The following is a 12,005-nucleotide window of genomic DNA, read 5'->3' on the forward strand; positions in this document are numbered from 1 at the left end:
ATGCTGGCCACATGACCCACAAGCTGTACGCCGGCTCCCTTGGCCAGTAAAGTGAGATGAGCACCGCAACCCCAGAGTCGGCCATGACTGGACCTAATGGTCAGGGGTCCCTTTACCTTTTTAACCTCGGGTTAAGAACTTAATTCGCTCTGGAGGTCCGTTCTTAACCTGAAACTGTCCTTAACCTGAGACACCACTTTAGATAATGGGGCCTCCCGCTGCCGTCACGCCGCCAGAGCACGATTTCTGTTCTTATCCTGAAGTAAAGTTCTTAACCCGAGGTAGTATTTCTGGGTTAGCGGAGTCTGTAACCTGAAGCGTCTGTAACCTGAAGTGTCTGTAACCCAAGGTACCACTGTAATAATAATAAGTGATAAAACATCAAACATTAAAAACTTCCCTGAACAGGGCTGCCTTCAGATGTCTTCTAAATGTCAGATAGTTGTTCATTCCTTTGACATCTGATGGGAGGGCATTCCACAGGGCGGGCACAACTACTGAGAAAACCCACTGCCTGGTTCCCTGTAACCTCATTTCTCGCAGGGAGGGAACCACCAGAAGGCCCTTGGAGCTGGACCTCAGTGTTTGGGCAGAATGATGGGGGGGGGGGAGATGCTCCTTCAGGTATACAGGACCGAGGCCGTTTAGGGCTTTAAAGGTCAGCACCAACACTTTGAATTGTGCTCGGAAACGTACTGGGAGCCAATGTAGGTCTTTCAAGACTGGTGTTATGTGGTCTCGGCCGCTCCCAGTCACCAGTCTGGCTGCCGCATTCTGGATTGGTTGTAGTGATGGCCAACAACCCAGATGGATTTAAAAGAAGGTTGGACAAATTCACGGAGGGCTATCAATGGCTGCTAGCCAGGCTGGCTATGGAGGCAGAAAAGCTTCTGAACTGGAGCTGATGGAAACCACAAGAGGGGAGAGGAATCTTGAGCTTGGCTTCCCCAGAAACATCTGTTTGATCACTGTGAGAACCCGAGGATCAAACTATTTCTGACGCTATTCACGACCTCTGGGTTGTTTGAAAACAAATATCGGGCGTGTGGTGGAGAGTGAACTGAACTGGGGCAACAGGTGTGGGAGGGACTTTAGCCTTTTGCTACCTTAATAATAATAATAATAATAATAAAATTTACTTATACCCCGCCCTCCCCAGCCAGAGCTGGGCTCCGGGCGGCTAACACCAATAAAAGTAAAAACATAATAGGGGGAAAAACCAATTTAAAATACAGGTTAAAATGCAATTTAAAATGCAGGCTCATTTTAAAGTAGCTGATAAATCAAGACCATAAGGGGAGGGAAACATAAGGGTAAGATCGAGTCCAAACCAAAGGCCAGGTGTTACAGCTCCGTCTTGCAGGCCCTGCAGAAAGATGTCAAGTCCCACAGGGACCTGGTCTCTTGTGACAGAGCGTTCCACCATGTTGGGGCCAGTGCTGAAAAGGCCCTGGCCCTAGTTGAAACCAATCTAACCTCCTTGAGGCTCGGGACCTCCAAAGTGTTGTTATTTGTGGACCTTAAAGTCCTCTGCGGGGCATATGGGGAGAGGCGGTCCCGTGGGTACGTGGGTCCTAGGCCGCATAGGGCTTTAAAGGACAAAACCAGCACCTTAAACCTGACCCTGTACTTCATCGGGAGCCAGTGCCTTGCTGTAGTTCTGATCCAATTGGCCTCTCTCACACATGCACACACACACATCCCTCTGCTATTTGCAAAGGGATAGTCCCATTGCAAATAGCAGACATGGGGGGGGGGAGATTCTGACTGGACCTGCAAAGTGGAGGGTGTCATTGAAGGTTCCTTCCTCTGCTACAGACCTGATCTGGTTCAGACCCCATACAGACACCTGCTATTTATTTTCGAAAAATAACCACCAAAAGAGTTGCAAGCCATTCATGGGTCCTGGGGTGAAGGGCAATAATAAATTGAAATAATGATTATAATAATACATGGTCCTGGGCAGCGACGGGATCTTTCCCAGTCTAGCCCTCTGATCCTTTTAACTAGGGGCACCAGAGACTGTAAGCATGTAATCTCAGGATGGCTGTTACCCATAGCTGTTAACTTACAGATTTGAAAATAAGGGACCAGCAACCTCGAAAATAAGGGATCAGCAGCCAAAATAAGGGATTTTTTGGACAAAGACAGGTATGTTCAACTTCTGAGCCCCTCCGAGCCAAAGGCAGAAAGCCCAGCCAGCAGCCAAACGAAGCCTCAAGCGGTGATTCCCACAGCGCAGCAACCCGGCAAAGGGGATGCAGCAAGGAAAACCACCCTCACCTCTCCGCTGGGAAGCGCTGAGCAAAGGCGAGTCCTCAGGCAACGCGGCTGATTTGATCGGCACAAGGCATGCAAGCTCCACCCCCCAGTCGTTCTTACTCCTTATTGGGTGAGCAATGCAGCCAAGCAACACAGTTGGAGCCTCCCTCCTCCCTGGCCAGCAGGGAGGGAGGGAGAGGAGCTGCTTCCTTTGATTTTTTTTTTTTTATAAGATATTTATTAAAGTTTTTGGAAATACAACAAGAAAAATAAAAAAAACCTCATTTTAGACAAGAAAAGATAAAATACAAAAAAGAAAAAAAGAAAAATCAAAAAGAAAAAACAGAGAATTGAAATCCATTAAGCAAAAAAGAAAAATAAAAAAAAAATACAGCACATCTTCCCATTACTGATCTTTCATTAGCTTGTTTCCCTGACCTCCTCACACCTCCCTTTTTTGTATTCTAAGTCAATTATCCATTTCAGCAAATCCTTTCCCTCTTTTCAAATTTTTGTCCTGTAAATTTATCTTGAAATTAATATACCTTTACTTTCCCTCCTTTCACCAATTAACAGTCTATTTTTCCTAAATCTTTGTAACATTTCTGCTAAAATCACATAAATTCATTCCAACATCATTCTAACATTCATTAGGAGCTGCTTCCTTTGAAACCCAGGAAATTTAAAGGACATCATCAATAAGGGACAGCAGCGGGACACGGCGCTGGGATAAGGGAGTTTCCCGCCAAATAAGGGACGGTTGACAGCTATGCTGTTACCCATCCAGTCGTGTCTCATGAGCTGAGAACATGTACTGTATCCCCAGTGACTAAGCAGTAGAACACCTGCATTGAATGCAGAATGTCCCAGGTTCAGGGCACACAGATATCAGAAGAGGAGGAGGAGGAAAAAGAAGCAGCAGCAGCCGTGTCATTGCTCCCGTCAGTCCACTAGCACCAATTCAGCGAGGAGTCTGCCCGCTGTGTCTCTTCACGATTCACTGTTCTGGCCTTGTTTCCTCCCAATCAGCTGCAGACTGGTGTGAGTCGCTGTGCTCTGCTTCCAAGCCAGAGCCATGCTTGGAAAAGCACAGGGAAGCACAGGCGGGCGAGGGCGAGGCAATCTGATTTCCTCACTCTAAAAAAAAGAAAAAAGAAAGCTTATCAGAGCAGGCCTCCCTTCCTCATTGGCGTGGGCAAAGGGTGCTTCATGTAGGGTAAGAAGCACGGTCCCCACCCACGTGATGGGGAGAGCCCTCGCTTGCCCTTCCTCCTCCAGTTCACCTCCTTGGCAGAACTTTAGATGTTCAGGCAGAGAGCACTTGGCTCTGAAGGTGGCAGGTTAACCCCTTCGCCTCCAAGGTGGCTGCCTCTCCTCCCTCGGCCAGCAGGGGGCTCCGTTTCCCTAGCCGCCAGCGACCTCGCCTGCCCTTTGGACCAATTCTGGGGGAATCCCGTTCAGTTTTCCCCTCCCTTCCCCAACCGCGAATGACTCGTCATTTGCGCAGCCGTTCCGTGCAGCTCCGGAGCGCCGCTGCGCCCTCTGCGTCCTCTGGGAGAACAACCGGATCGCCCCGCATCCTCCTTTCCAGCTAACTTCGTGCTTCTTCCTGCCAACCCACGCGACGCGGCGCCTCTCCTGCTTCAGCCTGCAGGAAAAGGCCAGGATGCCACCCAATTTTTCCCCTGGCGAAGCGTCTTTTCTCTCTCCCTCCCACCCCACACCAAAGGCAGCGGCGCGCCTGCGAGATCTCCGCGTGGCAGGCTGATTTTAAACGAAGAGGAGCAGCAGGGCTGCAGGCTGCCACCTTTTCTCCTTGCTCCTGCTCCTGTGCATTTAACAGCAGCCTGCAGCGCAGAGATCTGGCAGGCGAAGCTTTTCCTCGCGTGGAGAAAGACGCTCGATCTGGTAGATTTCTCCATGCCAGGCAGAAATCCAGCCCACGAACAGTGACAAAGATGGTGACAACCTCACATCGGAATTATCAAGAGAGCAACGTTATGCCACTGAAGTTAAAAAGCCAGTGCTCGTGTGAAGTGGTTTTTATGCTTTGCGGAAAAAATATTTTTTCAATCCAGCTACAATTTACAAGCAGGGAGAATTTTAACAGGTGTAGCTTGCCCCATTATCACTATATGATGGGGAGAACGCTGTTAATCTGCCAGATTTTTTGTAGGGGGGCAGAACCTGAGTTAGTTATGTACAGTTATTCCCCCTACGCCCAATAATAACAAGTTGTGGGGGCACAAGTAAGCCCTGCCCTGCATAATCGAACACATGACGTGGTGCACGGACCCCATTTGAATGGCAATGGCCATCAACGGGGGCGGGGGTATTTTATTGCTGTATTGTTTTTAACACTCGATTGGGAGCCGCCCAGAGTGGCTGGGGAAACTCAGCCAGGTGGGCGGGGTATAAATTATTATTATTATTATTATTATTATTATTATTATTATTATTATTATTATTATTAAAGCCGAAGTCCCCCTCGGCCCCAAGGAGTTAGCTTAATTCCAAAATGGGCTAATAAGCGATTTACAAAAATCTAAAAACCACAGACATTAAAATGTGTGACTGCACGGCGGTGGGGAGACGCAAGCAATGGCTATGAGCCACGGAGGCTATACCCTGCCTGCATGGCCGGAAGCAGGAACGCTTCTGAATACCCGTTGCTGGACAGCGCAGAAGCCTCTTGTGCCTGGGTCCCGCTTGCGGGCATATCACGGGCATCCGATTGGCCATATAGGATGTCGGACCAGATGGGGCACTGGTCTGATGGTCCATCAGGGTTCTTAGGACTGCAGGACCAGTAATTCCAGAACCGAACCTATCCTTAAGTAAAAACCACTGAGCTGCGCAGCCTCATTCATCGCTGGGCGTCTTTCTCTCATTCCCCCGGCCTCTTCCCGAGGAAAGAGTTAAGCGCCCCGTCGCCTCCTAGCCCTGGCGAGGGGCGGTCGCACTCCTTGCCCTTCCCCTCTGGGGCGTTCCCGGCTGGGAGGGGAGAAGTCCGGGAAAAAGGCCGCAAAAGCGAAGCGAAGCGCCTCCCCGCCCCCCGATCCCGCTCGCCTCTCCGCCTGGGGAGCTGGCAATGCGCCCTGGGCGCACCTGGCTTCTTTGGCAATGCGCCCTGGGCGCATGGCGCGCAGGGCTCCCCTGGCCGTTGTGCGCCTGCCGGGGGAAGGAGTTTCGAGAGCGGGCAGGCGGCCAAGAAGAGGAGGAGCTGTAGGCGGAACTCCCCCGGGGAGGGGAGGCCGGTAAGAGGCGTCTGTGAAAGTCCCTAGTATTCAGCTGAGCCGACGGGGAAGTCCCGGCTTCCTCTACCGCCGAGGGTGGGCGAAGCAGCGGGTGTCACCGCCGCTCCTCGGGATTCACTCGTGGGCGCCCGCGGGGCACTAAGGGCACTGCCATCGCCACCCGGACCGTCGTGTTTAGGCGGCGGGGGAGCACTTCCAGCCAGGAAAAAGAAAAACAAGAGAAGAGGATTGGCAAGGGACGGAGCGCTGAGACCGGGCGCGGCTTGGCTGGTGACTCCTTTCCCCGGAATCCAGAAAGCGGACGAGGAGGGTGCGGGTGAGGTTGTGACCTTCCTGCACACCCCCCACCCCACCTCGGCTCTCTCCCTGCTGCTGTCGGAAAGGACTGCCTGCCGGCTTCCTGAGCATGACACTTCACCCACTGCCCACACCCTGTGAGCAAAGCGCTCAGGTGTGATCACATGGCGCGTCGGTGGAGGTAACCGGGCCATCCAATCTTCCGAGCCTATGGAAAGGGATTTGCAGCGTCCGTCGGAGGGCGCTTGGAAAGCGGCCGCCGTCGGAAACTGAGAGCCTCCCCCAAGCTGCCTTGGGTGAGCGGGTTCCCTGGGGGCTTTTGGTTTGCGAACATGAGCAGGTGATGGTGACTTTCCGACTGCCCACTCAGCAGCACCCGGGAAAGCTGACCAGGTGGACGCCTCCCGCTCCACCAGCCCTTGACCCAGCTCTGGAGCCGAAAGCGAACCCTGCCCGGGAGTCCCTGCCCGGCGACGGCAAGGAGGAATTGGCAAACATGGCCGGGGAGCTACCTGTGGACTTGAGCACCTGGCGGAAAGGGGGCAGCCAAGGCAGATGCGTCGCCCCCGACAGAGAGGTTTCTTTGGGCGCCTCCGGGAGGCAGTTGCCTACTTCCCGGGAGCCCGAGGAAGCCCCGAGTGCCGTCTGCCAGCCCGGCCCCATCCTTCCAGGAATGCGGAGCACGGCTTCTCCCCAGGCGGGGCTGGAGGGGGAGAAGAAGGCCAAGACGTGCTTGCCCTTGCGGAAACGCCCGTATGTCGTGCCGGGGGCAGATGAGGACGCCCAGGGGCCGCTGGCTGGCAAAGTCCCCAAGACGGAGAGCAGCGAGCTGTGGGGCTCCCCCTTCAATGGTTACCACTCTCCGTATATCTCTGTCAGCTACCCAAGATTCCCAGCTGCCTATTACTCAGGTAAAGAGAAGGCCCCCTCTCTGGAATGCTCTATCCCCACTCAATCTCCTTCCGCCAGCAGCTGATTTTTCTAACTCTCCATCCTTAGGGGTTTTTTGCAGCCAACTTCCTTCCCAATCACTTGGCACCCATCCGCTTGCCTTTCCAAGAGTGGCTCACCTGCGGCGCTCTAGATCTTGATGGACCACACACCCCATCATCTCCGGATTGTGTTGGCCAGGACTGGTGGGAGATGGAGCCCCACAACATTTGAGGGCCACAGGTGACCCACTCCTGGTTTGCATCGTCCCTTTTGCGATACAAGGGCCCCACTTGGTAATTGAGGTGATGGAAGGGCTTTGGACTCACCCAAAACGTTTTTGTTTTTTTGTTGTTTTTTTTTAAAAAAACACCCTTTCCCAGCTGTAGGGGTCAAGAAGAGGAAGGCCTGCAGCAAGGAGGAAATGAATCTGTTAGGCAGGTGTGGCAGCCAGACGGATGGGAAGTCTGCGAAACTGGTGAAATGGAGATGTTGGTGCCTGCCTTGGTCCCGAGAACATAATCTCTGAATTGGGAAGTCCCCTTGTGTGCATTGCACCTCAGCCCTGAAAATGCCTAGGTGGCTGTAGCAAGCTGGCTCCTGGCCTGCAGTGAAGAATATTTTTATTTTTATTTGGTCCTATAGCACCAAGGTTGCAGGTTCAATCACTGTATGGAACAGCTGCATATTCCTGCATTGCAGGGGGTTGGACTAGTCAGGGTTTCCCAAACTTGGGTCCCCAGCTGTTTTTGGACTACAGTTCCCATCATCCCTGGCCACTGTTCCTGCTAGCTATGGATGATGGGAGTTGTAGTCCAAAAAAGAGCTAGAGACCCAAGTTTGGGACTACATGGTCTTCAGGGTTTCTTCCAGCTCTAAAATTCTATGATTCCATTCCTATTAATTTTATTTCTGCCCTTCCTCCCAAAGGAGCCCAGGGCAGCAGATATAAGACCATTAAAAGATATAAAATCATTAAAACATCTTGATGCAGTACAGGTGCAGACTGGGAAAGATCTCTTGTCAAAAGAGCCTACCTTACCAGGTTGTTGTAGGCGTTGGCGAGCTGGAGCGCTCTGCAGAACGCATGTGCTGTAGAAACGCCTGAAGTATTTTTTATGTTTATTTATTATGAGTTGTTTGCCATTGGACCAGCTAGTGGCTTAGAGACGACGAAGCTTCTGAGCACAACAGAAGTCTTCGTCAGGTGTGAGGCCAGCACAGGTGCAAGGTAAATTGAAGCCCTCTCCTCAAGTGGGGAATCCGGACTTCACGGCAAGTTTGGTCAGAATTGTGGCGTTGGGAGAAACACACCTGTGGCAGCGCTAGATGCTCAGGCTTTTCTTCTGCCTGTGGTGCTACTGTGGCCCAAAACTTGAGGTGCCCCAGAGTGTCTCCATCTAAGGAGCATCAATGAAGCTCACCTCCCTTTGAAACCACTCCCTTCCTTGCTGCCCACTAGGTGTGGAAACTCCGCATTTCACCTCAGGCGGCAAATAAACAAAGACCGTCCTAAGATGCAGCGCCAATATGGCCAGACCAAAACCAAGCACATCTCATTGGATGCAGTCCACATCCGCACAATACATTTAAATCACTCTTTCAGCACTGTTAACAAACTACAGCTCCCATAATTTTTTGGCGGGGAAGCAGTACAAAGTGGTATAAATAGTGCTTTAACTGTATGGTGCAGATTGGACCCTTTAATTGCCGTTTTCTGCTGCCGTTCCACCCACTTTGACCAGAATGAGGAAATCTGAGCTTCTTAGCAGAAGAACCAAGGATTTTTGTTTTTTTTTTTGTTTTTTTTTTTTTGAGAGGGGCAGTTTCCTCCTCTCTCTCTATTTTTAAAACAATTCAACAGGATCACCTCTGTCTTCGGTTGTTGTGAGGTCTAAAATGCATCTGCGTATACAAACAGCGATAACAAAGCACCCTTTAAAATGTGCTGCCTTGGAGGAAATAAAATGCAAACTTGGAGCTTTGTTGTTACCCTTTCCGTTTGCGCCCATTCTCTCTGCCACCACTACTGAGGCTCAAAACGGCATTCCTTGCTCCTGAAGAGGCTGGCGACTGGCAGAGCTCAAGGAAAGCCTTCCAGTGAACTTATCAATGAGGGGACTAGGAGTCCCGGACGCCTGGGTTCTTTTAGGGTCGGCTTTGCGTCTCATTCCAACCCTTCTTTCTCTTTTTCCCCACCTCCCCGTTTCAGGTTTGGCCGGCCCCTTCCTCAGCCCCGAGATGTCGCCGCTTTTGCATCCCGTGACCCCCAACCCAGTGCTGAGGGTCCCCACCCCTTACGCTTTCCTCTGCCCCGTGGAGGCCCAGTTGGCCCTAGACGTTGCCACAGCGACCAAGCAAGATGAGGACGGAGACACGTAAGGAGAGGGAGAAGCTGGGTGCTCAAGGGGGGAGAACTGGAAGTGCAGGAGAAGAAGGGAAGGATTGGGGCCTGGCAGGAAATGGGGGGGGATGGGGAACTTCAATTTTGAGGGTCGATTCTGAGAAGGCATGTGTGCAATACCTGGGAATTTATAATTAAGCAGCGGCTGCCAAAAGGCAGTTTGCACATGCTCAGAGGACTTCCTTGTTTCTGATTTTCCCATCCCAGTACTGAAGTCTGAGTCATGGGTGGAAGTTGAATCTCGCCTCTAATTCAATTTCCATGGTGGGGCTGAAAAATTTGAGGCATCATTTGAGGAGGCTGAAGAGGGCAACTGCCAACACCCCATATTTCACCCCACATGCAAATGGTTGCTTTGTGGTATCTTTATCTTTATGTTGGTGACCAGCTGTTTGCAGATTCTGGTTGTGGGGAGAGGAACTAAGCAGTTTCCCCTGCAAATGCCATGACCCACCCCAATGTGTTTGCAGAACACATAGTTCTAGCCTCAGTGACTATTGGCGTAATCTGTGAAATGGGCCTGTGCACTAGCCAAGCCAACAGCACACAGCCCCTTTGTTTAAAAAAGGAAACAAGCAGCCGTTGGTTATTCTGTGCAGACCTTTCTATAAAAAGGAGCATAACTGCAGCAAACACATTTAAAAACACACTTTTTTTCAGAGGAGGGAAAGGGAAGGTAATTTGACTTGGAAGGTATCCAAGAGTTGAGCCTTCTGGAATTTTTCTGCTGTGGATTTGAACCTGGGTCTCCCAGGATGAAGAAATCCACCCTTTGCATAATCAACACGCACCAGCCTTCCAGATGTTTCGAGCCACAACTCCCGCCAGCCCCTGATGTGCAGAATTGTGTTGCCGCATCATGTCAGGGTGGCCGTTTGCTTAGGCAAATTGGGGGGGGCGGAGGGGAGAACCCTGATTAGACACATTCCTGGTGGGTGCAGCCTGTTGGCGGCTGTCCGCCACCACAGTAGCTAGGTTGAGCCTCCATATCCAAAAACAGTCTACCCCACCTCTAGGGCCAAACAGCAGGAGTCTGCCTCTTTCCACCCTGTTTGGTTGGAAGGATCACAGACTTAGCCTAAGATGTACAGGTAACGCTCTTTCCTTCTGGTTTGGGTTTGGACATTTGGAGAGGAAGGCCTCTCCGCCTTTTTCTCCTCCTCTCACTCAGCAGCTTTGTTTAACCGGAGCCAAGTGCAGCTGCCAAAGGGGAATCCCCTACCCAAGCTACACCCCTCTCTCTTACACACACCCTGACTTCCTCCCCGTCTGCTGACGTTTCCCCTGCTGTGTAATTGTTGGCAGCCCTGTCCCTTTTCCTGGAATATGGCGAAGGGGAGAAGTGACCCCTGCCCCTCTCTGCTCCTTAAGCTGCCCCACATCCTTCTGAGCTGCAGAGCCCTGAACCAGGGGTTGTTCGTCTCCTCCTTCCTCTCCGCTGGGGGGGCTGGCTCCTGCGGTGAGCCCTCGAGGCTCCGTTAGCGAGACAGGAAGCGGAGGTCAGGGCTCGGCTTACTGGAAGCCGGTGCCTTGGGAGCCCTTCCCGCTGCCTGTGGGCTTGGCCCCAGACGATAAGGCGGTTTCGTTTCATCGCAAGCGGGGAGAGAGGCAGCTTCTGCGAAGTCAGGTGGAGCCCAGGGTGCTATGCGGATAGGTAGCAGGGGGGCGTTGAGACTTTGGACAACCGAGAGCGAGAGCTTTGGCCAGGAGTGAAATAGGGAGGGGCTGCAAGGAGGGAGACCCCCTTAATCCCACTCATGCCCCTTTATAGAGGGTTCAGACGAGGGCCTTGCAGAGCCGGGCAGAGGCCCGGACCAGGTAGATAATGTGCCCCCCTTTTTTTTTACCCTGGGGATAACTGAAGTCTTATAAATAAGTAAGTGTATAAATAATTTCCACAAAAGTTATGCTGACAAATCATTTTATTTCAAGGCATGAACCGTTTCTACATATATAAAGACAAAATGGAAAATATAGATACAGTGGTACCTCGGGTTACATACGCTTAAGGTTACAGACGCTTCAGGTTACAGACTCCGCTAATCCAGAAATAGTACCTTGGGTTAAGAACTTTGCTTCAGGATGAGAACAGAAATCGTGCAGCGGCAGCAGCGGGAGGCTCCATTAGCTAAAGTGGTGCTTCAGGTTAAGAACAGTTTCAGGTTAAGAACGGACCTCCAGAACGAGTTAAGTACATAACCAGAGGTACCACGGTATACAATAGTGCTTTTTAAAAATACATAGGGAAAAGGATTATTTTAAGTAGAGTGGTACCTCAGGTTAAGTACTTAATTCATTCCGGAGGTCCGTTCTTAACCTGAAACTGTTCTTAACCTGAAGCACCACTTTAGCTAGTGGGGCCTCCTGCTGCTGTCATGCCGCCGGAGCACAATTTCTGTTCTCTTCCTGAAGCAAAGTTCTTAACCCGAGGTACTATTTCTGGGTTAGCGGAGTCTGTAACCTAAAGTATATGTAACCCGAGATACCACTGTATGTGTTGGTTGCGCTATTAAGAGGCAATATTAAAAACAGCTTAAAACGGCGCCCAATCACAGAGATAAGGTGCGTCCTAAAAACGTACATTTCATGCCATGGATTTAGCTAAGATTTCTGCAACTCGCGGGTTGGACTGGATGACCCTTGGGGTCCCTTCCAAGTGTCAAAAGCCCAGGTATAGGGTTTCTTGTATAGTGAAGGTGCTTCTGGGTGCAGGGAGCTCCACAGCTTGGAAGCTGCTGTTCCAATCCACCCCACCTTCAGTCCCCGATCAACTTTTCTCATGTGTCAATGTCCCTCAACCTCAGCCAAAGTGGTGCCTCCAGGTGGCTGATGGGAGTTGTAGTCTGGAAGGCGCC

General features: G+C 51.4%; 1 protein-coding gene across 1 annotated transcript in view; it reads left to right on the plus strand.

Moving 5' to 3' along the window:
- Window positions 1-5,243: 5,243 nt before the first annotated feature.
- BCL3 (BCL3 transcription coactivator) overlaps window positions 5,244-12,005 on the plus strand; it is a 31,930-nt gene continuing 25,168 nt past the window's right edge. Inside the window, exons 1-2 of the mRNA XM_083627244.1 lie at window positions 5,244-6,727; window positions 8,959-9,124. Of these exons, the coding sequence (XP_083483370.1) occupies window positions 6,160-6,727; window positions 8,959-9,124 (734 nt within the window). The 5' untranslated portion in view covers window positions 5,244-6,159. The remainder of the gene's footprint in view (window positions 6,728-8,958; window positions 9,125-12,005) is intronic.

Source organism: Podarcis filfolensis (assembly GCF_964270895.1).
Source record: "Podarcis filfolensis genome assembly, chromosome: 8".
Taxonomy (NCBI): Eukaryota; Metazoa; Chordata; class Lepidosauria; order Squamata; family Lacertidae; genus Podarcis; species Podarcis filfolensis.